The sequence below is a fragment of the Telopea speciosissima genome, chromosome 7, assembly GCF_018873765.1.
Source record: "Telopea speciosissima isolate NSW1024214 ecotype Mountain lineage chromosome 7, Tspe_v1, whole genome shotgun sequence".
Classification (NCBI taxonomy): domain Eukaryota; kingdom Viridiplantae; phylum Streptophyta; class Magnoliopsida; order Proteales; family Proteaceae; genus Telopea; species Telopea speciosissima.
In genome coordinates this window covers 10,673,364-10,699,311 of record NC_057922.1, presented here as the reverse complement: position 1 = coordinate 10,699,311, position 25,948 = coordinate 10,673,364, and the positions used below count along the sequence as shown (strand labels likewise).

At 38.1% G+C, this 25,948-nt stretch overlaps 2 protein-coding genes and 1 pseudogene across 4 annotated transcripts; all 3 read left to right on the top strand.

Moving 5' to 3' along the window:
• The first annotated feature begins 11,686 nt into the window (after positions 1–11,686).
• Positions 11,687–12,806, top strand: LOC122668220 (annotated as a pseudogene).
• Positions 12,807–14,934: 2,128 nt separating this feature from the next.
• LOC122666926 lies at positions 14,935–16,018 on the top strand. 3 transcript variants are annotated; one of them, XM_043863040.1, is made up of 4 exons: positions 14,935–14,989; positions 15,126–15,438; positions 15,538–15,864; positions 15,952–16,018. In XM_043863040.1, the coding sequence occupies exons 1-3, from the start codon at positions 14,969–14,971 to the stop codon at positions 15,840–15,842; spliced, it is 639 nt and encodes a 212-aa protein (XP_043718975.1). In that variant the 5' UTR covers positions 14,935–14,968; the 3' UTR covers positions 15,843–15,864; positions 15,952–16,018. The 3 variants fall into 3 exon arrangements, with proteins under 3 accessions (XP_043718975.1, XP_043718976.1, XP_043718974.1); XM_043863041.1 differs by lacking the exon at positions 15,952–16,018 and having other exon boundaries at positions 15,739–15,908; XM_043863039.1 differs by lacking the exon at positions 15,952–16,018 and having other exon boundaries at positions 15,538–15,908.
• Positions 16,019–22,627: 6,609 nt separating this feature from the next.
• On the top strand, positions 22,628–25,338 carry LOC122668976 (glycerol kinase-like). Its single transcript, XM_043865583.1, has 4 exons — positions 22,628–22,868; positions 22,977–23,198; positions 23,400–24,387; positions 24,964–25,338. Exons 1-4 carry the CDS (start codon positions 22,735–22,737, stop codon positions 25,207–25,209), a joined length of 1,590 nt encoding a protein of 529 aa, XP_043721518.1. The 5' UTR covers positions 22,628–22,734; the 3' UTR covers positions 25,210–25,338.
• Positions 25,339–25,948: the final 610 nt, after the last annotated feature.

Here is a 25,948-nt window from a genome sequence, read left to right as displayed (position 1 = left end):
TCAAAATAAAAAAACAAACCTTCAGGATTCACTCTAGTCCACACAACTATAAAAGATGCAAAGAGGAGAATCTGGCAACATCAATGGCCTCACATTGAGATCTTGTTGTCGATAGACCAGAGCTCTCCCACTCAAATCCCTCTATATTATTCCCAAAGTCTGACAAATGCTCTTGTATAGAAGTTCCAACAACTTCCTTGCTAACAGCAAATCCCAGTAATTAAGATGCCCTCTAAAATTTAAAATTCAAACAATAGAGCTAGCTCCCCCATAAGCCCAAAGTCTGCAAACTAGGCCTCCTTGTCAGTCACATGTAGAGGTCTAGATATACAAGGTTCAATGGTTGGTCCAACCCTCCAAGCATCATACGTTATTTGAACCCAGACAAACTTCCATTCCAACTATTCTAGGAAATGAGTTTCTGACATTAACCATCTCCCTTCAAAGAATCATGCTCCAACTTGTTCAATCTTGGTCAGACTAAATGCTTTTTTGGTTTCCATACGTAGCAGCCACAACACATCTCCACAAACTGAATGGTTTCATCCAAATCTCCAACACCATTTCCATTGTAGGGGTTGATTCATACAAGTAGTTTTCCAAACCCTAAACATCCTTTGGTATTTTGAGCTAGAATTTATCTTCAATCCATAAGTTGATATTGTATGCATCATTCTAATCAACCCACAGAAAATATCATTTTATTTGCCCAAAACTTTCCGCCATAGATGCCAAAAAAAATTTGATAAGTGCAATAGAAGCAAAAATTAAGATAACACATATAAGATAGTACCAGAAAGAATTGGCTAATGAGTGTGAATCCTAGCAGATCATATTCGAAGCCCTACACCTAGCAGATCAGATATGAAGCCCTAAATTTGGTTGCAATTCTGCACTGCAAGAGTCAATCTTAGGTGGAATTGAATTCCCATGATTCCACTCCGTTAGAATGAGCTGTGGGAGTAAATGGCATTTGGTATATCTAATCCGGGATCAAATACAGAACAGAAAAGGATCAGAAACAGTTTTTGGAAGGCCCTTGTACAGAATCATTTCTGTCACTACACTCAATAATTATGAAGACTAGTTGATTTGACCCGAGTCGCAATAAATTCATCAAGTCTGGTCCATTTTGTGGCATAAACAACCGATTGAGGTTTGTTTGAGACTGTAACTCTGTAGTCCATATGTTGGAGAGGAACTCGTCCATCTTCGTGATTGGAAATCTTCCCATTCTCACAAAGGGTGTCCTGAAATTCATGGAGTGTGAGGGAGTAGATGAAGGATTGCCTTCCCAGTGAAGACACTGACTGTGATCAGGAGAAGCCTCCTCTGCTGGCTGTGTTTTCGACTCCTTGCCATGGGCCACCGCTTCCGACTACGGAATCACCACTATAAAATATCAATCTCAAATCCATATGAACCAGCACTCTTGGCTTCCAACATTGAAATAAAATCTCACCATCCACATAAACAGAACACGCAAGCTTTAATCATGCTAGACACCTCACACAAACATCAATTTCGTCAATTACCTCTCATTATGAGCTTGAATAATCAAAGCTCAAAATGCAAAACCGGACCAATGTGAAGCAGGCCTCGTAATCATAGTAATCGATTGAAACGAATCGCCTCTTTTTTTTTTTTTTTTCTTTTTCTTGTTTTCCTTTTCTTTTGTTCCTTTCCCTCTTGTTCAATAGGCAATTAAATTTCAGTGAATTTTCATTAAAAGGAAGAAGGATATAAACATAGAAAAATGGAGAATTCCTTCATCCGAAATCAAGAAAAAGCAGAGGAATAATTCGGTAAATCACAGATTTTGAAGAAGACCGTCAAAATGTTGTTCAAAATCAAATCCTATCAATGAAACAACAAAAAAAGGGTGTACCCAGTGCACAAGGCTCCCGCCACTGCAGGGTCTAGGGAGGGTCATAATATATGCAGCCTTACCCCGCTTCATGGAGAGGCTGTTTCCAAACTCGAACCCGTGACCAGTAGGTCACAATGGAGCAACCTTACCGTTGAGCCAAGGTCCACCCTCTCTATCAATGAAACAACAACATAAACAAAATCCCCGATGGGAAAAAAAATCTCTACTGCAAAAGTTTATAGGAAAATCCAAAATTTTCCCCGTCCCAAAATCTAACAATTCATGAACCATTAGAAATTTTACGATTTCAGCATCAACACTATCGCTCAAAACACCAAAATGAGTAATGACAGAAATTTCAAAATTGAAATTGTAAAAAGAATAGATTAAAGTCTCAAAGAAAAACAAAGAAAAAAAGGGTAAATCATCAATATAGATACGAAGGAAAGGATTGAAAAAAAAAAAAAAAGAGGCATAAAACAATGCCTTAGAGGAGGAGGAGGGATGGACTATCAGATCAACCTCTGTTTCCCAAATCCCAAGTCCCTGAGTTGAGAGACGGAGGAAAAGATCACCGTTTTCTTTCTCTCTCTTTTAATTAGTGTTTGCTTAATTACTTTTGCCTGAAAATGGAGCCAGGGCTATTTTCCACTTCCTCTTCCAGGCAATATCCCCAGAGAAACAGACCTTTCCGATCCGTCAGAACTCTTTTAGCATTCTCATACCCTGTAAATACCATGTTTTGGGGTTATTTTCCAGATGCTTGCAACTCTCCATATCTTTCCCAATCCAGCTTTGTTAGCCCTGAAACTTCACCCAACATCCTCCATCATTCTCTACTAGCACATACCCAGAGACCCTAGTTGCAAACCTTGATCCGTATCTCTCTCCCTCTCTCTCTCTCTCTCTCCCCTGTTCTGCTGCAGGCCAAATCCAGCCCATGCCGCACCTGCTTGAAGACTCAGTTTACCCTGAAATTTCGGCCATAAACCCAACCCACCAGAGTCTCCACTCTCCGGAAGTCACCCTTTTCTGTCAAAGAAGGAAATTGGGGGGAGGAGCTGCAGAGAGTCTGCATTCCGATTCTGGAAACCCAAATAGCAGAAAGAGAAAGAGAAGGAGGGATGGAGCGATATACGGTGAGAGATGGGGAGGATGGTACCTGCCAGCGGCGAAGGATCATCTCTCTCCAGACGACCATCGCAGCAATTATACTCGTTTCCAAATATCAATGGGAGCATAAACAAAAGCAGCAGCAGTAGAGGTACAGGGAACGAGAGGAAGAGAGAGAGAGATTTACCTGGTTCTTCCTGCTACCACTTGCTATTTGATTCCGGATGAGCAAGACCACCGTGCGATTGAACGTCCATTACGGTTGTCGTCTATCTCCCGATCCTTCTCCCTGATTCAACCACACCGGAAGGGAAGCACGTATTGACGAGGTGGCTTACATACGGTAAATCAAAAACTAAACCCCCTTCACTCAAACCGGCTGTCACCGTGGCAGCAATTAACCGGTGACTCTCGGTGCCTGAGGCGTACTCTGTCCACCGCCTCTACTACACCTCTCTCTCTATATCCTTCTCTCTCCCTCGTTGTCTCCCGCTCACTGCAACTTCTTCGTCCCAAGGGTTCTTATCTATAGAATCTACAGAATCCTTCGATTTTCCGATCCCTCGGCATTCAAATGCTATAAAAATATAACTGCAAAAAGTCCCACTAGAGAAAACTACTCCCCTTGGAACAAGCAAATATACAAATAACAGAAGACCCAAATCTCAAAACGAAAACTCTACCTTGAGATGCTGAAGGAATAAAACAGAAGATCCGTGATCTTTGAAACCACAAATGAAATCAAGCAGCGATCCAGCAAATTCACAGTGCCATCGTCACATCCAACGATGATCTTCTTCCCCATCCCGCTCGAACAATACTCAATCTTTGCAGCGACTTCATTGGGGATTAAACACTTTCCCTGGATTTCTCTTCGAAGAATTCAAATTTTTTTCACTGATGCATCTGTCCGGCGCCAAATGACAGGAATATCGAAAGCTAAAGAGAAAAAATAAAAGAACTGAAAGGCAGATACGAGGACAGGAGACGAGGTAATAGTGTAATACGATGGAAATTCAGGGAGGAGGTGGGAAGAGAATGCAAAAGCAATGGCCGAAAACAGGAAAACCAAGAGGGCTTGAAACAAGGTTAACCGGAACATGAGATATTCGAAAACCCATACTCTCGGCTGGACTCTAGTGCTTGTAAACGGATCGGATTAGAATCGGATACGGATCGGATCCCAATATGCTCTAAACAGATTCGGATGTGGATCAAAAGCAGATTTTTGACCATCCATTTATATCTCTTCCTTGTGTAACCCGGAGTCCCGAAACTTCCTTTCCCTAACGGATACAATTCACTTTCAATCCATCTCTTAGATCATGATTCTCTTTTCCTCATAATCTAGAACCTATTGAATCTTCAAAAACCCTCAAGATCATTATTTATTGGGAAATTTATGAAATACCCCCTGAAAATGAGTCGATACTCAGATCACCCCCTCATATTTGAAAATACTCAGATCACCCCTTGTATTAGAGTCCTATACTCACATTACACCCTACCATTAGTTTTACAGTGTTAAATATATTTAAATCTCTAAACTACCCTTGACTAATGTAGAGTTACTATTTTACCTTTGAATCTAAAACCCCCAATATCCATCTTCTTCCTCACATGACCTCCAACTTAATCTGAGTATTTTTCAAATACGAAACGCAGGGTTTGATGCTGGTTTACCTGCCAAAGATGGGAAACGAGTAGAATCATGTAGTTCCACTTGCGATATTTGATTTATCTCTCTTGTGGAATAGTTTCTCCGGCAGATGGTACCACTGGTATATTATTACATCATGATAGTGCAGCAGTTATGTAACAGTTGATTCTGGAGAAATTTTGTTAGTAGAATCAGGTATTCAATAACCATGTAAACTTCCCCACGGGTGAGTATGAATGATAATGCCTGCCTGCCTCTCAATGGTGTAGCCTGGCATTTTTTAAATTGAGGCTGGTTTTTTGTCTTGCTTACTGGTTTCAGTTTTTGGAGTTGGATTTGATTTTGCTTGAATAACTCATACTGAAGAAACGCCTACGCTCATCTCTCTGTAGTTCTTCAGTATACTGTGTAATTTGATGCAAGTAGAAGCCAAATCCAAATTGCGCTGAGAAGATAATTTATAATTACACACAAGTCTCAAATTGTAGCCTGTCTCTTGGTTGAAGAAATCGGTATACCGAATCTGAATCCGGTACATATTAAACTTTCAGATGTACAATCACTAAGAGCAAACAGAATGCTTCAGATTGGATCCGGCATACCGAATGTGTCCATCCGGCTGTTCCAGTGGCTTTGTTGGTTGACTAAGAAGGTTTTGAGGAGATGAATCTGAGAAATAGAGGGTTTTGAAGAAAACCCAATTGCGTTGTTGAATCTCGCACGGTCCTCCCGATTGGGAGAAGATTCTTCAAGGGGAAATTATGCTTGAGATTGAGTTGCAAGTGTGAGTCACCATCGGAAGGAGCTGCCTCGCCATTGACTCACCATCGGAGCAGCTACCACCCGCTGTCTCTTGGTTTTTATTTTGTTTTTTCTTTCTCTCCAACGAACTTATGCTTGAGATTGAGTTGCAGGTGGGAGGAAGAAGATGAAATTAGGTTGACGATGAAGGAAAGGGTAGTATTGTAAATTTAATTCTAATGATTTAGTACAAGGGTAAAATAGTCCTTTTACACCAATAACTAACAGCAGACTAACACAGTTAGTGTAGAGGGGGTGATCTAAGTATTTTCAAATACGAGGGGGTAATCTGAGTATCGGCCCATTTTCAAGGGGTGTTTCATAAATTTTCCTTATTTATTTGAGATTGAGTTGCAGGTGGGACGAACAGGATGAAATTAGGTTGAAGATGAAGGAAAGGGTAGTATTGTAAATTTAACCATTCTAATGATTTAGTATAAGGATAAAATAGTCTTTTCGTTAACTAACAAATGGAAATATCTTAGTGTAAAGCTTATTAGTAAGCAAATGCAACGTATATTCTCCTTCGTATTATCTAACTATTATTTCTTCTCCTGAACTTTTGCAGAGGCATAATACTCCCACCCACTCTTTCAACGTATTTTTATAAAAACGCGTTTTTAATCGATCGCGTATTATACTCGATAATTCGGGTATTATACGTTTATACTTTTTAAATTTTACTCTAATGTTTTAAAAAAAAAAAAAAAAAAAAAACCCCAAAGATTAGAATTTTTCACGATTTCACTTTCTCTTCTTTTGTGATTTGCGTTTTCACTCCAAAGTCCAACCCTAGAAGGCAACAAGGCGGCAGCCCCTCCATCTCCGTTCAACACCTATCGTCAAAGCTTCGACGCAGCAACATCGGTGACGCAAGCGGCGGCGGCATGACGGCAGAGGCGAGCGGCAGCGGCGGCAGAGGCGATGGCGGCGATGTGGGGCGGCGCGCGTTTCTCCTTGTTTATTTCTTCTTCCACTGTTGTTCTTCGGAAGAACTTCTTCCATTGTGGTTAGTATCCCTTTCTCTATTTCGTATTGTTTGCTAATCAAACGAAAAATCACAAGTTCCAACTGCATCTCCATGGAAAATAGAAACGGGAAACCTTTTTTATTTTCAGTTTCTCACCACAATCCACGTTCACCTATCCTCTGTTTCACTCTTATCTACAAGGATTAATTAATTTGGTAAACAGCAAGTTTCCCTGTTTTTTTCCCTATTCTCATTTGTAGTTAATCACATAATTTTTCCTTTTTTTTTTTTAGCTTCAGTTGTTGTGTTCTCGTTTTAAGATGCCTTGCAGGTCTCCTTATTTCTGTTTTATTCTTATTCTCATTGTCTGAAATTGGAATTTTGTGGAAATCTAACCTCAACTTCACTTTTGGTTGAAAATTCTCACATTTTCCACTATGGTTCAACCAAAAAAAAAAAAAACCTTCTCCACTATGGGGTGTGGGTCTCTCTCGTTTAGAGACTACTTTATTGATATTTTGATATTTTAAGTGCTAATCTTAGAGATGTAATATAAGATATTATATTATTGTGTTTATTTTAGTTTATAAAATCATGATATTATTTTGTTTATTAGGTGGTGAATGCATGTTATATAATGAATATATGCCCATTTTTTTAAAAGTATTATTGCCGTCTATGCCGTATTATACACGTATTAAACGCGTATCGTATTATTACCGTATGCGTTTTATGATGCCGAATTTTTAAAAAGTATTATTACCGTCTAGTCCGTTTAATTGCCGTACGTATCCGTTCCCGTTCAATTGCCGTTCCCGAACTTACTAACTAAGGTGTAGAGGGGGTGATCTGAGTATTTTCAAATACAAGGGGGTGATTTGAGTATCGGCCCATTTTCAAGGGGTGTTTCATAAATTTCCCTTATTTATTTGAGTTTTTATTATTATAAGAAAATTACTTGAACACCCCCCAGACTATGGCCTTTTGCTTACTATCACCAACGTTCAAACATTACTTGACACCCCTGAAACATAACCCTGTTTGTCTGCTGTTAGTGTTTAAATGGAAATATCTATTTAAACTTATGAAGCTAAATGACCAACGTACCCTCTTTCTTCTCCTTCTTTCTTCTTTAACTATTATTTCTTCTTCTTCCTGCAACTACAGTTCAGCTGCAGAGGGAAGAGCCAACCTCACCACCGTCACCATGAACGCTTGATGGGTACATCGAGAAGGATTCTCGATTTCTTGCCCTCTCTGCTCTTCTTCTTCTCTTTTTTTGTTTTTTCAATTGGTGGGACCCTAGAGGGAGTAGGCGTGGAGTTGCAGAGCAATAAGTCCCGAGCTAAGTAGAAAACAAAAAAAACTGAAGGACTGGTTTTTAGCAGATTAACATGAAACTGAAGTAAAGAAAAAAACTGAAATTATGGAGTTGAATTGGGGAGCAATTCAGCCGAAAACAAAAGGTTTCGACATCTGAAATTAGGGATAAGCAATATGATGGAATTCTGGACAGATTATAGTGGTAAAAAAGATAGAAGAGTAACAGAAAATATTAGTTATAGGAACCAGAGGGAGAAATGACCAAAAAAAGATGCAAATTTTGAGATTCAAAAGGAAAGAATCGAAGTTTTTACATCTATGGACAATGGAATCCCAAGTCGTTCCATTTAAACAAGCATTGATTCCATGAAAAACCAGCAATAATTAATCTTTTCGATCTATTTTATTCCATCAATAGCAGATCGAACGGAAAGAACATAAATGAGAAATCTTTCAAATTCACCTTAGTCTAAACTTTAATCCCTCGAGCGAACACCGTTGTATTTCAAAGTTCAGAATTTGATTTCTTCAAACCCAGAAAGGAAGCATGTGTATCTTCTCTAGGCCTAGAAGTGTAGAACAGCGAGAGGGAAAAGGAGGGTTTAGACTTCATAAATCATCCTCATTCTCTCCCAATCATCACAATCGCAATTCTACGGTGTAAAGCTTTCTACTACTAATTCTTCTTCTGTTTCATTCCCAGCTATTTCCTCCCTAAGGCAAAAACCACGGTGGATAATATTTTTCTAGTAGAAGATTCTGGAGAGATTTATTATGGTTTGAATATGAAATCGATTAAAGGGTTTTGGATTATTTTGATTTGAAATTTGTTTAAGAACAGAGAATTTTTCCTGAAATCGATTAGGGTTTGAATCAACTACCCTTTAAGGGTAGTTTAGGCATTACAAAAAATTTAACCGATGACATCATCACTTAACTAACAAACAGGATCTATTTGAAAGAAATGGTAAAATATAGGGGGTGTTCAAGTGATTATTTAAAAAATTGGGGATAATAACCAAAATGGTCATAATCTAAGGGGTGTCCAAGTAATTTTCTCTATTATTAAGTATTCGGATTTTTTTGCAGATGGATTTTTATTGGAGTATTCAGATTTTTTTTTCCGGGATATTTCTAAATGAATACAAAAATCCCTAAATGGATACGAATGGGGATCGTATTCGGATATTCGATTATTTATTTACTGCCCTTCACTCGACTCGACTCATAGATAGGGGAAAAAAATTGAACAAATCATTATGTGTGTCTCATGAGCCACCATTAGTAGGACCCATTTTGGGGTGCATTGGAGCAAAAAGATCCTCTCTAGCGCGCCATCTGTCCTTCGCGCCCCAAGGACAGTTACATCTTCCCCAAATCTAACTTGACATTTACCTAATGGTATGGGGAAACCACAGTCGTTGATTGGAGTTTATATAATGTCCTTACAAAGAAAAGACATCATTTTCGAGTCTTAAACCCTAATCTAGGTAGCGACTCCTCATTTTACTATGTTTATCCTATTTGACGTGGAAGGGTATTGTAATTCTAGAAGTAGCAAAATCATGCGAGACTCGACTCGCAATAGCCCCCCCCAAATCAAATGCACATAGGATTTTTCGTTCATTGTACCAACACAAGAGGCAGACCTAAAATGACCACAAGAGAAGTTGTGAGGAAGGATATGCGTAGTCTAAGTCTCGTTTCAAGTATGACCTCAGATAGAGCCTATTGGAGGACAAGGATCCATGTAGCAGAGTTTCTTTTGATCTGTTGGGTTGTGCCTCTTTCTGCTTACTTTCATTTTTCATTTTTCATTTTTCATTTAGAATCTCATTCTCCATCCTCTCGCTTTTTTTTAAGGTCTTAGTTTTCTTTATTTTTTGTTTTGTTTGGATTTCTATAGCCGACCCCATTAAATTGGAACAAAGGCTAAGTTTGTTGTTGTTGTAGCTGTATAGGAAGGTCTGTATGATTGAGTTTGTTGTTGTTGTAGTTGTATATGAAGGTCTATATGGCCCTCATATTTGTAACATGAGAAATTAAAGGGGCTTGATTTAATGGGCCAGAGGGTATGCCCGTAAACAAATCAGATTCGGCTTGGATGTGATTGGATCCTCATATTCCCTGCCTGAATATGGATTCCTCTAAATGGATTCGGATGCGGATTGAATTCGGACTTTCGACTATCCGTTTAGGCATTTACATCTTTGCATTATGTAACCCGGATCTTTTTCCCCCTAGGGGATAGAATTCACTCTCAACCATATCTTTTAGATCATGAATCTATTTTCGTCGATTGAATCTTCATAATCCTCAAGATCATTATTTACTTAATGTTTTATTATCAAGTATTTGGATTTTTTTTATTGGAATTTTATCGAAGTATTCAAAATTTTTCCCGAATATCTCTAAATGAATATAAATATCCTAATCGGATACAATTGCGGATCGAATTCAAATTTTCGATTATCCATTTACAGCTCTACTCTACTAGAGGGTCCTTTGATCACATGTCAAGCTCATGAATTCCATGGAGTTGACCACATGGTGGGTTTAAAAAAACCTATTAAAGATGTTACCGGGAAAAAAAAAAACTTATTAAAAATCAAGTATTTCCAGATAATTTATCTCGACTTCATCGTTCATATATTTTTCTATTTTCAGCTTCAATCCAACGATCTCAATTGCAGGACATATACTTTGGATCATGTTTTGGGTGACGTGGCAGCAGACGATGGGCCCAAATGACTTAACTCCTCTCAGGTTCCCTGCCCGATTAGGTTTGTAGGTTCCTCTTATAGGAGATCCGAAATGACGACCTCACCCCCTGCCCAAACACACTACCTGGATGAGATGAGGTCGTCATTTCCACCCTGCCTATGAGAGGAACTTACCAACCTTATCGGATAGGGAAACTGAGAGGAGAAAAACTCATTTCGGTCATTGGAGTGACGCTCGCGAAATCGCAGTCCCGACTTTAAGTTTTGGATTTATTATTAAAAAAAAAAAAAAGAAAAAAAAAGAAAGAAAGAGCAATGAGGTGGACGAGAGCATTAAAAAGGCCATGATTTTGCTATCTCTGTCTCTGTTTGTGTTTTGGACTTTTTATTTTTTACAATGGCCGTACGAGCAAGGGGACGGGGTCCGGTCTCCATTGCTTTAACAGTGCGTGACCACGGAGAGTTTCTCCACAATAACAGAAGCCCTAGAAATGGCGTTTATTTTTATAAGCCTTTAAGGAGTTTAAGCTCAGAGCGAAAGGCTTGCTTGCTTCATCATTATGGGGAAAAGGAAGAGAAGAGTTGATCACAAAAAACCTCCCATCACTTCTTCACCTTCTGGTATGTCGTCTTCTTCATCAGTTGTGTCTCATATGCTTTTTGTGACAGATCATGGCTTGAACGTTAGGGTTGGTTCTTCACTATCTTCTCTTTTATTTTCTGGTTTTTTACGCTCGCATTATAGATTGGCATTCTGTTTTTAAATTTCTGAATCTGGATTGTGTTTTTGGTTACTTTACTGTTCTGGGTATTGTGTATGCTTCAATTCTCTCCTTTTATGATGTACCTTTAATTCTCTTGGGCAATGTTTGATTGAAAGTTTGGATTTTTGTTCTTTTCTGGCAATTGTAATCTAACTTCTAAATGTGTTAATTTAGGCATAGCGAAGAATTGTTTGATTGTTCCTGTATTGGTCTGGTTGGTTCTAATTTTTTTTTTGGGTGAATTTGTTGGTTCTAATTACTTGGGTGTATAAATTGGTTCCTCGAGCTAGTACATAAAAGTAATCAATTTATTGCTATGTAATATTTTCATAATATATTTCAAAACATATAAAAGTTGAATTGAAGAAAAACTTGACAGAACTATCCGCACTGGAAATTCCCATAATAGTATCATACACATCTATGCATTATTTTTTACATAGAGAAAACAAAGTAATTGGGTGGAGGGAAACCTCTCCTAGCCAAAACCCTAGAGACTTCGCTAGCTTTAATACACCATGGGGGCTTACAAGTATGTCTCTGAGCAATGTAGGAAGAAGAAATCAGACGTCATGACGTTTTTGCAGAGAGTTAAGCACTGGGAGTACTGCCAGCTCCCATCCATCGTCCAGGTCACCCAACCTACAGTCTCAAGGCTCGACGAATGGTTTCCAAGGCAAAGCAGTGGTATGTGATCTATTGTCTCCGTGTTATATGTGGAGGGCGCTAGAGGGCTGTCCGCAAGGGTATTGTCTAAGGTAAGCCAACAAATCAGGGTAACACCCAGTTCAAGTTCCAGTGCAAGAAGAGGTCAGTTGCAGAGGAACATGCTGGTCGCAAATTGGGTGGGTTGAAGGTCCTTAATTCCTATTAGAGTAATGAGGATTCGACTTACAAATATTATGAGGCAGTCTTGGTATGCTGCACAAAATGCAATCCACGCAAGTATCAACAGGATATGCAAGCCGGTCCACAAGCACAATGAGTTTTGTGGGCTCACTTCTGGTGGAAAGAATTACAGAGTTCTCCATAGAAAGTGACACTTGTGCCCAATGATCAAGAACTCGGTGCCGACACTGGTTTCGACCAGCTAGAAATTGAGTTTCCCAGGTTTTGACCATATCTTGGTTGAAACCTGGTACTCAAATCGCTATGAATGAAAATATTTGTTTGGATATTAGAACAAATGAATATTTTACTGTTCTTTTGGTTTTTAGCAATGTTTCACCATATATAAGATTTATGGAATTTTTAGATTTTAGAAAAACCCTAGCATTAGAAAGTTGAAAATTTCACCTATCGCAAAAAATCCGGTTTTTGTTTTTGAACTGAGGCGGGGGGATTTTGTTTCAGGAACTTGCGAAATTATCGAAATATGTCCGAGTGTCGAAACCATGTGAAACCTATCGAAACCTGGTCGAATATAAATTCAACCTTTATCTCGTCTCGGTAGGATGCGAAACTGAGACAACTCGGTCCAAACCTCGGCCGAGTTCTTCCATTCTTGCACCACAATGCATGCCCATCCTGAAGAGCTGCTTGGAAGAGGAAAAACACCCTCTCCCTCTGTCGCTACTGCTAATGTCAGTGACCTTGTGCTCTTGTTTTTTGTTCTGGTTTGCGAATTTTAGTTGTACGCATGTTGGTTTCTGTTTTGGGAGATGAAAATTTTGAGTTTAAACAATTGAACACGTGCAATTTGGAATATTTTGGACCAAGTTAAAATAAAATGTAATTGGGTGGAGTATATGGCAAGGAATGTGGTATGACAGTTATAAGTAGGACTTCAGAATGTAAAAGGAATTCAACTGATTTGGCTACTTACCTTTGTGGTTTATTCCCCTTCTTGTCACCAAAGAGAAGAAGTGTGGTATAGAGGATGATGTTTCACAAAGAATTAAATTAGGACGGATGAAATGGAGAGGGGCGTCTGAAGTGTTGTATGATCGACACATTCCTTTAGAGCTTAAAGGAAAATTTACGACCGACTATGATGTATGGTGTGGAATGTTGGGCAATTAAGAAGATAAACTAAGTGTAGCGGAGATGATGATGTTGAGATGGATGTGTGGCAAAACTAGGAAGATTACAGTAAGGAATGACCATATTAGAGCTGAGTTGGGAGTGGCCTTGATACATGATAAGCTTTGGGAAAGTCGTTTGAGGTGGCATGGCCATGTTCAACTGAGGCCTTGGGACACTCCAGTGCGGAAGAGTGATTTGATTCAGATTGAAGGAACTAAAAGAGCTAGGGGCCAGGCCTAAAACGATCCTAGGAGAAGTAGTGAGAAAAGACATGCATAATTTAGGCCTTGTATCAGGTATGATCTCGAATAGAGCTGTTTGGAGGTCGAGGATCCATGTAGCCGACCCCATTTAGTGGGGATAAGGCTGAGTTGTTATCGTCAAAGAGAAAAATTTTCAATGGAGTGGCTTTTTTCTCTAATGCTTCTATGACTGACTTCAACAATCTCTTCGTAAAGTGTCACATATAAATGAAAAGATTGATATATTATGTTTGAACATAGGTCTAAAGCAAGAAGGACTACCCAAAATACAATGTTTAAGATTTTGAAGGTTCCCGAAGATCATATCATGACTGAGTTAAACATGAAGTAATCATGGCCCTCAAAACTCCAGCTGGAATTATTTGACTGAATTTAGTGACTGTCATTTATGTTAGTTACTGAAATCCTCTAAAACTTTGATTAAACAGAATGAATTTTTTTTTGGGTGGAGAAGAGGGGGGGGGGGGGTGAGATCAACTCTAAATTCAAAAACTCTTGAAAATGGGAGGAATTTACATTAAAAATCACAAGGAGCCATAAACTACTAGGACTGAGTTTTATCCGTAAGTTCCACGAGTACAAAGCACATGGTTTCACGTAGTTAGTGATGGACTTCATATGTCTCACACTTTTAAGGCATGCAACTTAATGAATATGCCTAATTGTCTTTTCAAGCTCAAGGATTAAGCCTCAAATGAATATGGCCAATGTAATTGTGCCAGATCCCATGAGGTGTAAATCTGAAAGTATGGTACGCTCCTCTTATTTTTTGTCAGCTTGTGATGGGATCAATTTCATCGATTTCACTGTGCTTCTAATTTGATTAGACAATGTCCTGATTGTGTCAAATAAATTCATACTGCTGTTTAATACTTGATGATGAGATCTCATTTCAAATCCGCAGAACTTTTGTTACTCATTTTCCATCTCATGCATTCTCGGCATTACTGTATTTTCCCTGATCATGTGTAAGCTGATCCTTACTAGTTTGAGCTTTGATAGACATCCTTCCATTCGACTTTAACTTAAAATTGCCCTCTCCTGATAAATTGATTCTGAACATAAAGATCAGTTGTGGATAATCTTTTTACTGCTTCATTGGTTGCATCTTTAGCTCCAATTACTTAGCTTTTATGTTCATGGTGGTGGAGATTGCTCAGTCTGCAAAACTGTTTGTTTATGCTTAACTATCTTTAATGTCTGGAGGATTAGATCTTCTTTAAAATGAATGATCTGCATGCCATGTTTGGGTTTGGTAAAATACATGACTCCTCCATTCAACACACAGTCAGTTTCTGAGCCATATTAAAGGTTCAAAATATTGATGTATGAATTTGCAGTGTTTATATTACTCATAAGAATTACATTATGTGACAGTATTATGCTCCTTCAATTAGATATCAGGGTGACTGGATTTTTTTTTTGTATTGCAGATATCATTCCATGTACCATTGGGATGGATTTGTCAACCGAAGTGGTTAGTTACTTGATTAGTCCTGTTCATTGCAATATTATGTTTCTCAACCCAGATGTCATTGTTTTCTCTTCCTAATAATTGAATGTGGGTTGAGCCTTACATTTTCTTTCCTAATTCATCTGTTTTCTGCCTGCAGAAATCTCCCCCTTGTGTTTCTTCAGTCGATTATACTGTAGTACATCCTCTTACATCTGTTATGGATACCACAGATAGTTCTGTTAAGCTACAAAACACACACCCTTCACATGCACATCATCATTACAATCTTAGTCGAGCAATGTTCTTAAGACGGTCATGTCATAAATATGGAAATCGTTACTCTTGGCGAAACTCAGGTTGTCATGCTGATACATTAAGCACACTTTGCAAGGGTGCTTCTCCATTGTGTGACGAGAAACTCTCTTTCAAGTTTGCTAGTCGATGCAGCTCCGAGTCTGGATATCATGGAGGTAACCCAAAGATAATGGTATGCTCGTCTATGCTTAATTTTTAATTCTCCCACATTTTCTTAATTTATTTTTGCCTTTTCTTTTTCTTTCTTCCCCCAGATAGAAGGCCTTTCCACAGGCCAGAAAGAATAAGTTCCATTCCCTTGGCAATGACTGCATTATCACCCGATGCAGTTAAGATGGTGTGTGGCATATGTCTGAAGCTGTTAAGGCATAAAGCTTATGCTTTGGGTAACCCACTGTTGTCTAGTGATCTGTCTGTTGCTGCAATTTTAGTTTGTGGTCACGTTTATCATGCAGACTGCTTGGAGCAGAGAACTTCTGAGGCAGACAGATGGGATCCCCCATGTCCATTGTGTGTTGAATGGCCATCGAAGGTGGATGCCTCAAGAGGCCAAGAATGAATTGTACAGATGGATTTACCTTAATTAAGGTTAGATCCAGAGAAAATTGGGTGATTCTTACATTTCAGGCAGAGGGTTTTACAGGCTGATGTTTTGGAATCACATTCTGTTTCCAGGTTTCTGATTCTTAGATTGTTACAGTGCTGTCTATCTGGGGTTCACTTAGAGAAGAGTTTTTTCAAATATTCTGTAATAGCTTCAATTGTTGTGCTGATAGTACCATCTTTATTATAAGTGAAGGCTGCTTCTTTCAGGTAACTTTCTTGGGTGTGTGTCATCTTCAATCAAAAGGTTCTTTCACCAACACATAAAATAAATAAATAGAAGATTCAATTTCTCTAAAACAACTAAAATGTATTTTCAAACTGTATGATATTGTATTTTCTTGACTCACTATGGTATTCATAGAATTTTTTAATTTCTTTGCTTTTAGCCTTTCTTTATTATGGACACAAAATATACTTTGGTCATTGTTATAAATTATGTCAAGGTGGCATTCTTACACCTTTATTCTGGAGTAGTTATAACTGAATATCCATTTTGTTGTTGCAAATGGACGTAAAACATCAAAATGTCAACATTTATATGGGAAAGAAAAAAATACTTTCTTGTGTGTATGATCGTGTAGGCAACCCAAGAGGGGGGGGGGGTTTGAATTGGGTTAATGCAGAATCTTAGCCCAATTAAAATTACTTACACTATCTTTGCAAAACCTTTCCCGAAACTTCAATCAAATGTTAGTAATCAAAACACAATAAAAATACCTTCCTGTGTGATAGCCAATTCATTACGTTTCCCCTGAATTGCTTTTGTTGAACATAGCTCGGCAGACAGGCCAGATTAAAACCTAAAATTTGCCTTTCTTCTTGTTCTATGGTATTGCATCAGTGTATATTTTGTATAGGGTTTGAATGTAGTTGAATTAAAAAAAAAATCCTCAAAGGGATACTATGAGTATCTTCATCTGGGGTATGGTTGATGGCCAGTCTAATATCTTCCTGTTAACTGTATGTATGATCCACTTTGAGTTTCTCCAGCAGAGTGAAATATTAAAAGAATATATGATATTGCATGTTGTGTGCTCATCAATTTGGACTGATTTTTATGTTTAGGGGACTTGAATGGTCGGTCCTACCCTCCCCTGCACAGGAGCCACTTGTGCAGGCATGGAGAGATTGTCTGATGATGATTCAAAGGCAGTCTCTTAGTCATTTGACTGCTTTATACGTCAATGAAATCAATAGTTGTAAAAGAAAATAATAATAAGTTTAATAATAAAAGTTGGGAAACAGTTTTCTGTCCGGGAGTGTGGCCTACGCCAGCACTCCCATGTGTCTATATCTCTCCTTAAAACAAGGGGGCAGAGGTACGTGTCTTTTCACATGGGAGGGAGAGAGATAGACTCATGAGAGTGCTGGTGTGGCGTGGACAGAAAACTTTTTCCCATAAAAGTTATAACAACTCGATGCTGCAGTTTTCCCCCCATTCTGTTTTATAGCTTTCTATATATTTCTGTTATTCATTATGTAGGAGCAACATATGGTCTCAATTATAAATTATTCATGTTTGTGCTGAAACAAAATGCATTTGGAGGCATCAGACTCCTGATTATTGTTTCTGCCTTGCATTTGGATGTGAAAGATAAAAGGAACATATCTGTAGATGCTGCTCTTCTCCAGTGGTTGTGTTTCTTCCCAGTCAATTTTTGAGAGCAACCCTCTAGTTGCTCAAATTCCAGACTAGTACTTGGGAACACACGGGAGGGAGGCTGGTCACTTTTGTCATTGTTTGTTGAACAATTTATAACCTTAGTCAGCAATAATTCTTAATACAATCTACTGAATATGGTGTGGATTTTTCTTTATTTTGAGGCTCCATCATAAATTAAAATGTACTGTTAGTATACGGCTCATGTGTCCAATTATCCAACTTCTGCAATTTAGTTTTGGTGATTCCAATGGGGTTGACATCTATTCCAATTTTCGGCTCTATCTTCTCATTCTCAAAATTAAGTGCTAGTGTGTAAAAAATTAGCAAGCTTGTTGCTTGTAGGGTTATCAGGTTCCCAATTACTAGATTGTGTGCTGGGATAGATGCACGCTTCGTATGGAGTTTGGGTGTGGAATAAAATTGCTAATCCTGTGTTATTAGACAATAGTTATAGTAAGTAGCCTGTGGAATGTTAGGACAAAGCAAGCTAAATTGGATTCATTCAATCTTGAGAAACAGGGAACATAGGGTTTTCAGAATCTATGAAATCATATTTTTGTGAAGATTGGGGAAGGAAATGATCCAAATATATGATATATTGAATCTAGCAGTGCCTGTTGAGTATGAATCGCTTGTGGGGGAGGGTGTGTGTGTTTTGGGGGGGGGGGGGGGGTTGATTTCTATATGACAGCTTCATTTGTCCTGAATTTTTGTGAACTAGCTGTCCACATCATCTTAGAATCTTTGATACACCTTGTGACATAATCAACAAGTCACTTTTATGCCACATGGATAGTGTCCATAACATGTTGGATGACATGTGTACCCTATGTGTTAACCACTTCAAATTTGAGGTCCCATCTGAACTACATGGTCATATCAATTATTGATCAAAACTAGAGTTTTTTTGGGGTCTAGGCAACGTTTGAGGCTGTGGGCCTTTTCAGGTTTTTGGTAAAGGAAAAAGAAGTATATGTTAGTAGTTTGTATTTCCTTCTCATAGTCTCTCTCCTTTTTTTTTGTTTTTTTGGTAAACCATAGTCTCTCTCCTTTCTCTCCTTATTAAATATGTGGATTTCCCCTTCTTTCATTAAATATAGAATTTCTTTCATCAATATTGGTTTAACGTTTAAGTGAACAGTATTTTGTTACCCCAAATAAAAGTGGGTGGTATGTAAATCCCTCTCTCTAATAATAATTAAGGCAAGAGAATGCTAACCGGTCGTGTAGCCCTTACACCAGTGTGAGGACCAATAAGAATGCGCATAGAAGCATTGGTTTGGATGAGATTTTTAATTTCATTGGGGGCTAAGTAGTCTTTTTGCCTGCTTGACCCAGGAACCACTTGTTTGATTGGTGTTCTTTTTCTCTTATAATTAATGGGGCTATGTTTTCCATGTTAGGTAACCAAAATTTTTGTTGTCATATGGCAGGTTGGATGGGGTTGAAATTCTATGAAAAATACGAATAATTATCACCTCCAATTCGTGGACACCTCCAATTCCTCTAACAGGGGGAATGGATCCCACCTTGGGTAGTGTGTTCAGACAAAGGGTAGGATGGTCATTTTTACCCTCTATGTAAGGAATTGGAGGAATTGAAGTGGGCAGCGAATTAAAGGGGATAACGATTTGAACAAATACACCCAATATCTTTCTATCACATGGCAAATTTCAGCCCAAAGGAAGTTTGGCACTTGGCAAAATAAAATATTAAAAACTTCAGGATCAAAACTGTTTTTACCTAAAAAAAAAAAATCATCAAAATTGTCAGATCACCTATCTATATGGTACAACTGGGTGTGATTAGACTAAGAAAAACTGCGGATAACAAAAAGGCTCACATAATTATTTTTTTTGGTAGAGGCTTTCACATAATTAGTAATGGTTTTTTCAAGGGAAAACTACCTTTACATGACCCCATTTCCGTCATGTGCAAAAATGATGCGGTAATTCTGATCATTGGATACCGACCATGCATAGATTAACCACCTATTAAAATTTAAAAGTTTTATTTTTCCACTTGCCACAAAAATCTAAAACTTGACATGTGAATGGGGCGGGGGAGCTAGGTTCTATATGTCCACAAGATTTGGATTTCATCTGATTTTTTTTTTTTTTTTGGTTGATAGAAGGATTTCATCTGATCAGCCATGAGGCAGATTTAGGGAGGTTAGGTAAGCCTGATAAGGCTTCCTAAGTGGACAGTTTGAGGAAAAGACTTAACTATAATGAGTTTTAAATCCTTTGGGCTCTGGCTGTGAGGGAAGGAAGTAAAATCAAATCAAAACTCTAATGAAAAGTTTATAATCTTTACATAAAATGAGTCTAACTAATTCCAAAATATTCAAAATCTGTTTGTTAAATTGAGCTGATGTTTTCTGTGTCGCAGCGCAGCTTGCGTCCAAACACAGAACATTTAGCCTTAAATTTTATTTATTTTACAATCAAATTTCTTGGTTTTAAAGTAAAATGAAGATTCCATTTGAAAATTATGAACATCACACATATCTAATAAGAATCTAAAGTAGTTACAAAAATCATGATAACAACAATTGTTATTTTCTTTTTGGGAAAAGACTGGGTATGGATTATATGTATCTATCTCTCTCTTCCTCCCTTTGAGGGATAAGGGAATCATTTCAAAGGGTGGAAGAGAGAGGTAGAGACATAGGGTGCTAGCATATGATATACCGCTAGCATACCTATCCTTCTCCCTTTTTTTTTAAAACTGGTTTCACAAACCTTCCCTTTCCTTCTATTTTACTTGTAAAGACAATCGTAAACACAAGTTCATAAAAAAATAAAAAAAAAGGGGGCATCAAGAAGAACCATTAGAGATGAGGGACAAGAAATCGATTTATGACCAAACTTCTCGTGATATGGTGATGGCTCACGTGATCCTTCAAATGAAAAGTTGATATTTTGGTGTTATAATTGATAAGGCGAAGATTTTTTTTTTGGACAAACAATTGATAAGACGAAGAAGAATAGTAAACTCTGAAGAGAATTTGGTTATGGAGAATATGAGGCTTGCTCAGCTTAACCAAAGGTGAAGAGCTTGTATTTTATTTTTTTTTTGATGAAACAAAGTGTAATCACACAAACCACACATGAATCACCTTAACCAAAGGTGAAGAGCTTGTATTGTATTTATATTGATTTATACATTTGAAATCCAACAATTGAAAATAAAAGTTCAGTTACGTAATAGCTATGGATAGAATACAAGATTTTAGATTACCCAAAAATAAAAATAAAAATACAAGATTTAGGGAAACTAATGTGGCATAGGTTGTTACAGTGGTAATGACTGAAAATTTTAGGGAATTGAATGTTAATGATATGACACATTTTGCTACAATTGTAATGCTTGAGAAGATTTCACCATTTGAGGAATTTAGCTCATCTCCAGGGAGCCCATCACGCCAGCACGCCTAGGGTGCTACCAGCCGTTGGGCTGTACCGCATACATCCCTAGGCGTGCACCAATATGTGTGCGGCACAGCTCAGTCGTTGGATGCCCCTTGGTAGCACCGCAGGACCTTGGGTGCTGGGCTCCCTGAAGATGATCCTGATCCCCATTTGAGAAGAGTTCGAACTCAGTAACATTGAGAAGATTGTCTATAAGAATAGTTTTCTATACGTCCCTTTAAGCGAAATGGCCTATAACAGATTGTGAGCTTGACTCGAAGAAATTGAAAATAGGTAAATGACAAAGGCTTTGTAAATATGTTAGCTACCTGATCATGAGTGGAGAGGTATATTCGACATCTTAATCCTTTCGAGCTATTTTTTCTTATACAAATTGGAGTAGAAGATAGGATTGGCAACTAACTAGGTTGCACATATTTTGCCACACTATAAAGTGGGAGGTTGACAAAGAGGTAAACCAATTAAGTTCACCAATTAGGGATTGTAACCAATTGATTTCAGTAGACATTTGTGCCAAACTTATGTATTTTGATTTTGTGCTCTAGCAAGAAACTCTAACTTGTTTGCGAGAAGACAGTGTGGTAAGATTGTTCCCAAAATAAATACAATGACCGCTCATAAAGTGGAAATCATCAAGGCATTTGACCCAATCGGCATCATTGAAGGGCTTGAAGATGTAAATATGTTGATGGTTGAATTAGAAGCCCCATAGTCTAAGTATGACATAAATAACGTAAAAGGACCATGTTCTCAGAGAGAGAATACAGTCCTATGACCCTTATAATCTTATCTTTTAGTTCATCCTTCAATATGAGGATAGGAGAAAAATATCCACTATTTTAGAATCATTATTACTCTCCTTATTTATTAAAGACCCAACTAAAACCAATGATAATCATCGGTGAAAAAATTCCACCATCACCATACCTCCATGAAAATCATATCCAACATAATGTAGTACAACCAATATCAATATCTTTTCTCTCCTAACCAAAAGATCTGATAAGATTTGGTTTGAAATTAATTTGGTAGTTGAAATTATAGTTGAGGTTGTCAAAGAGTTCTTCCTTTCCTTCTACTCTTCTAAGATTTTTAGCATTGGTTTTTCCAATTTTCCTCTTTTAATGTAATACTTATCTAAAAGTGTGATATGTTCTAACCCAAAAAAAAAAATGTGATGTGTCAACACGTGGCATCCATGTAGAGGATCAGATATGAACCGAGAAAAAGACAGTTCTAAGGTGGGCCCACTTAAATCTCCAACAAAGAAAAGTCTTATTACATGAAACGACAGCCCTATTTTTCGGTTCTTTACTATAATACTTATGTATAATAAAGAGCCGTAATTAATAGGAAGGGGAAGAATATTCCACGTGGCACTTCGATTACCGTTCGATATCGCCGGTTATTGTTTTAGTAATCAAAGCGACATTTCTGATTTATGAACGAAGAACAAATCTAAAACTTCAATAAATTTTTTTTGGGTAAATATCCAAAGCTTCTCTATATACACTTTGTTGTATTTGGATAATTTTTGACTATATTCCCAAGGTAGTTGGTAATCCTTCCCCATTATTGGGATTGGGAATATATAATATAAAGGTCAATCGACTTCTCCATTGTCTCCATCTTCTCTGCTCTTCTTCTGGTTTTAACTCTCTTTTCAATTCTAAATCTTCTGTGTTTTTTCTGAAAGACCCCTTTGAAGCCCTTCTTTGGATCGTCTTGTAGAAGAAAGGGTCGAGAAGATGTTGAAAAAGGAAGCTTTTATTGGGGCGATTGATCAAGGAACAACTAGTACGAGATTCATAATCTATGATCAATCATATCAAGTCATTGGGTCTCACCAGATGGAGTTCACTCAGTTCTTTCCTCAAGCTGGGTATTCATTCATTTAAGCTTCGTTATTTCTTCTTCTTTTCTTTTTTTTTTCCACCCCCACTGTAGAAAGTCAATTTTATTGAACGTCGTTTTCTGTATTTCGGATTAGATGGGTAGAACACAATCCGGTGGAGATTCTGGAGAGCGTGCGGGTTTGTATGTCGAAAGCTATTGACAAGGCGACAGAGGATGGGCACAACTTGGATAGTGGACTTAAGGCCATTGGAGTCACGAACCAGAGAGAGACTACGGTTGTCTGGAGTAAATCCACTGGTCTGCCGCTTTATAACGCTATTGTTTGGATGGATGTTCGAACCAGTTCTATTTGCAGGTTTGGCTTTTCTCGCTTATGGGTTCTTCTGAAAGATCCTTTTGTTCATTCTTTTATGTTGGATTTCTGTTAATTTGATATGGGTCTTATTGGTTTTAGATTATAAACAAAATCCATATCTTTGATTTTGGGAGTTAAATCTGGGTTTCGTAATTTGGCGATTTTAATTTGATAAGAATCCAATCCTTTGATATCTCACAGGAGATTAGAGGAACAATTTCCAGGGGGGAAATACCATTTCTTGGAGACATGTGGACTGCCTATTAGCACTTATTTCAGTGCCGTTAAACTTCTGTGGCTTTTAGAAAATGTTGATTCTGTTAAGAGAGCCGTGGAATCAGGAGATGCTCTGTTTGGGACTATCGACACTTGGTTGATCTGGAACCTCACTGGAGGTTCTCATAGTGTTGACCCAACCCAGAATACTGTGACCGGTTTACATGTCACTGATGTCTCAAATGCATCTCGAACGATGCTCATGAATCTCAAGACTCTTGATTGGGATACACCCACATTGGAGACCTTGGGGATACCCAGTGAAATCCTTCCCAAGATTGTTAGCAATTCTGAAATCATTGGAAACGTAGCAGTCGGATGGCCTACGGCTGGTGTTCCGATTGCAGGCTGTCTTGGTGACCAACATGCAGCAATGGTGGGTCAGGCATGCCGAAAGGGGGAGGCAAAAAGCACCTATGGCACAGGTGCATTCATACTTCTTAACACTGGTGAGGAGATTATTAAATCAAATCATGGTCTCCTGAGCACCATTGCTTACAAACTTGGACCAAATGCACCGACGAATTATGCTTTAGAGGGCTCCATTGCGATTGCCGGAGCTGCAGTTCAGTGGCTCAGAGACAGCCTGGGCATTATTCAGACTGCCCCAGAGATTGAAGATTTGGCAAACAAAGTTGATAATACAGGTGGGATTTATTTTGTGCCCGCATTCAATGGGTTGTTTGCTCCATGGTGGAAAGATGATGCGAGAGGTGTGTTGGTTGGGATCACAAGGTTCACAAACAGGTCACACATTGCTCGAGCTGTTCTTGAGAGTATTTGTTTTCAGGCAAACGATGTGTTGGATTCAATGCACAAAGATTCAAAGGAAAAGGCAGGGGTTACTTATGAGGACTTTTTGCTCAGGGTTGATGGTGGTGCATCTGCCAACAATCTTTTAATGCAGATTCAGGTATGGGTGTGAATTGTTCTTGAATTTTTTCTGAACAGCAACTGTTTGGAGATTTTTCTTACCATTATGGTTGCTTTTTACTGGTACATTTATGTAGGAATTTCTCTGAATATTTGTTTTGCTTTTGACCTTGTTTTTTTCCCCCACCAAACAAGGCGGTGGATCAGTTATGGTTGTCTACCATTTTTCGTTGGTCTTCAATACCCCCAGCCATTTACAAGCACATCTAGTTCATATGAACTTAAGTGGGATGCTATCACTGATGGGTCACACTAAAAGGGTCCCTGATGTAGATATTCCTACTGAATTTGATGAATTTAACAGTTGATCTCACCCTTGGGCCACTGGAAAGATTAATAGGATATTTGTTATAGTACATGGAGGATCAAAGATCCTTGATTTTACTCATCTGGGTACTCCTCACATGGTGACAACATGTAATGGTTTCTTGTACAATTGATGTTTTAAAACAATGATCTGAAAATTGTTTTGTAGCCTTTGTAGCCAACAAGCCTAACTTTCTCTGTTATTTACTGTAAGTATCAATTGTTGTTTGGGTGTCCTACCGATTGGCAGGCGGATTTGTTGGGGAGTCCAGTGATAAGGCCAGGTGATATAGAGACGACGGCTCTGGGTGCGGCTTATGCAGCTGGATTGGCTGTTGGTGTTTGGACAGAAGATGAAATTTTCTCAACAGTGCAGCTGGAAGCAAAAGCAACAACTTTCTATCCCAAACTGGAAGAGGAACAGAGGAAGAAAAAGGTGGAATCTTGGTACAAGGCTGTCACAAGAAGTTTTGAGTTGGCCAACCTTTCCCTTTAACTCATATTCCCTGCCATGGCATATTTCCCCCCATTTTAGTGATATTTATTTTTGAATAATGTCAAAATTGGTAGATTATGTGAATTAGACAGTAATTTTATCTTCATCTAGTGATATAAGTTGCATCCCTACTTCTATTTCTATATTATTAAATTTTTGATTTAGTAATAAAAATTGAATTCAGAAACCTGTGTGATCTTCAATCTAACAGGCCTTTTGCCGGAGTATTGTTTTCAACGAAGAATCTGATTCACAGTCCCATTGGTTCTATGTAGATTAGAAAAAAAATGTAAATGACACCTTCCACTTCCTTTAACACAAACTTTGATCTGTAATATTCATTCTCAGAACAAAACATAGTTGATGATCAGACATTTCGTGCAAGAACAGAACAATTTGGAATTATGAAGACTGAGCTCATATGGAAAAAGAATGGAGAATCATTCACATCACCATACTCAGTTATAAAATGATGAACGGCCATTCTAGTCCTTATCATCAACTTCCGTCTAAGTATTATAGTGAGGTGCTCATCTTAATCAACTCGAGTAAATTGCTAAATTAATAGCGATTGCTTGTAAACAAGTAAAGATTTCTCACTAATCAAGAGTTTCCTTACGAATTTGTTTTGTGGTAAGAAGCAACAACTCTGTTGTACTCTTCTAAAAAAGATAGTTAATGGCTGGACTCAATAATGATCAAGTTGGATATAAATAAACAGATTAGGCTGTCAGTTAAG

Coding starts and splice junctions, on each gene's coding strand:
- LOC122666926 (XM_043863040.1), top strand. CDS start 14,969: ATGGATTTGTCAACCGAAGTG. Junction 14,990..15,125: donor TGGATTTGTCAACCGAAGTG/GTTAGTTACTTG, acceptor TTCTGCCTGCAG/AAATCTCCCCCTTGTGTTTC. Junction 15,439..15,537: donor CGAGTCTGGATATCATGGAG/GTAACCCAAAGA, acceptor TTCTTCCCCCAG/ATAGAAGGCCTTTCCACAGG.
- LOC122668976 (XM_043865583.1), top strand. CDS start 22,735: ATGTTGAAAAAGGAAGCTTTTATTGGGGCGATTGATCAAGGAACAACT. Junction 22,869..22,976: donor CAGTTCTTTCCTCAAGCTGG/GTATTCATTCAT, acceptor ATTTCGGATTAG/ATGGGTAGAACACAATCCGG. Junction 24,388..24,963: donor ATCTTTTAATGCAGATTCAG/GTATGGGTGTGA, acceptor ACCGATTGGCAG/GCGGATTTGTTGGGGAGTCC.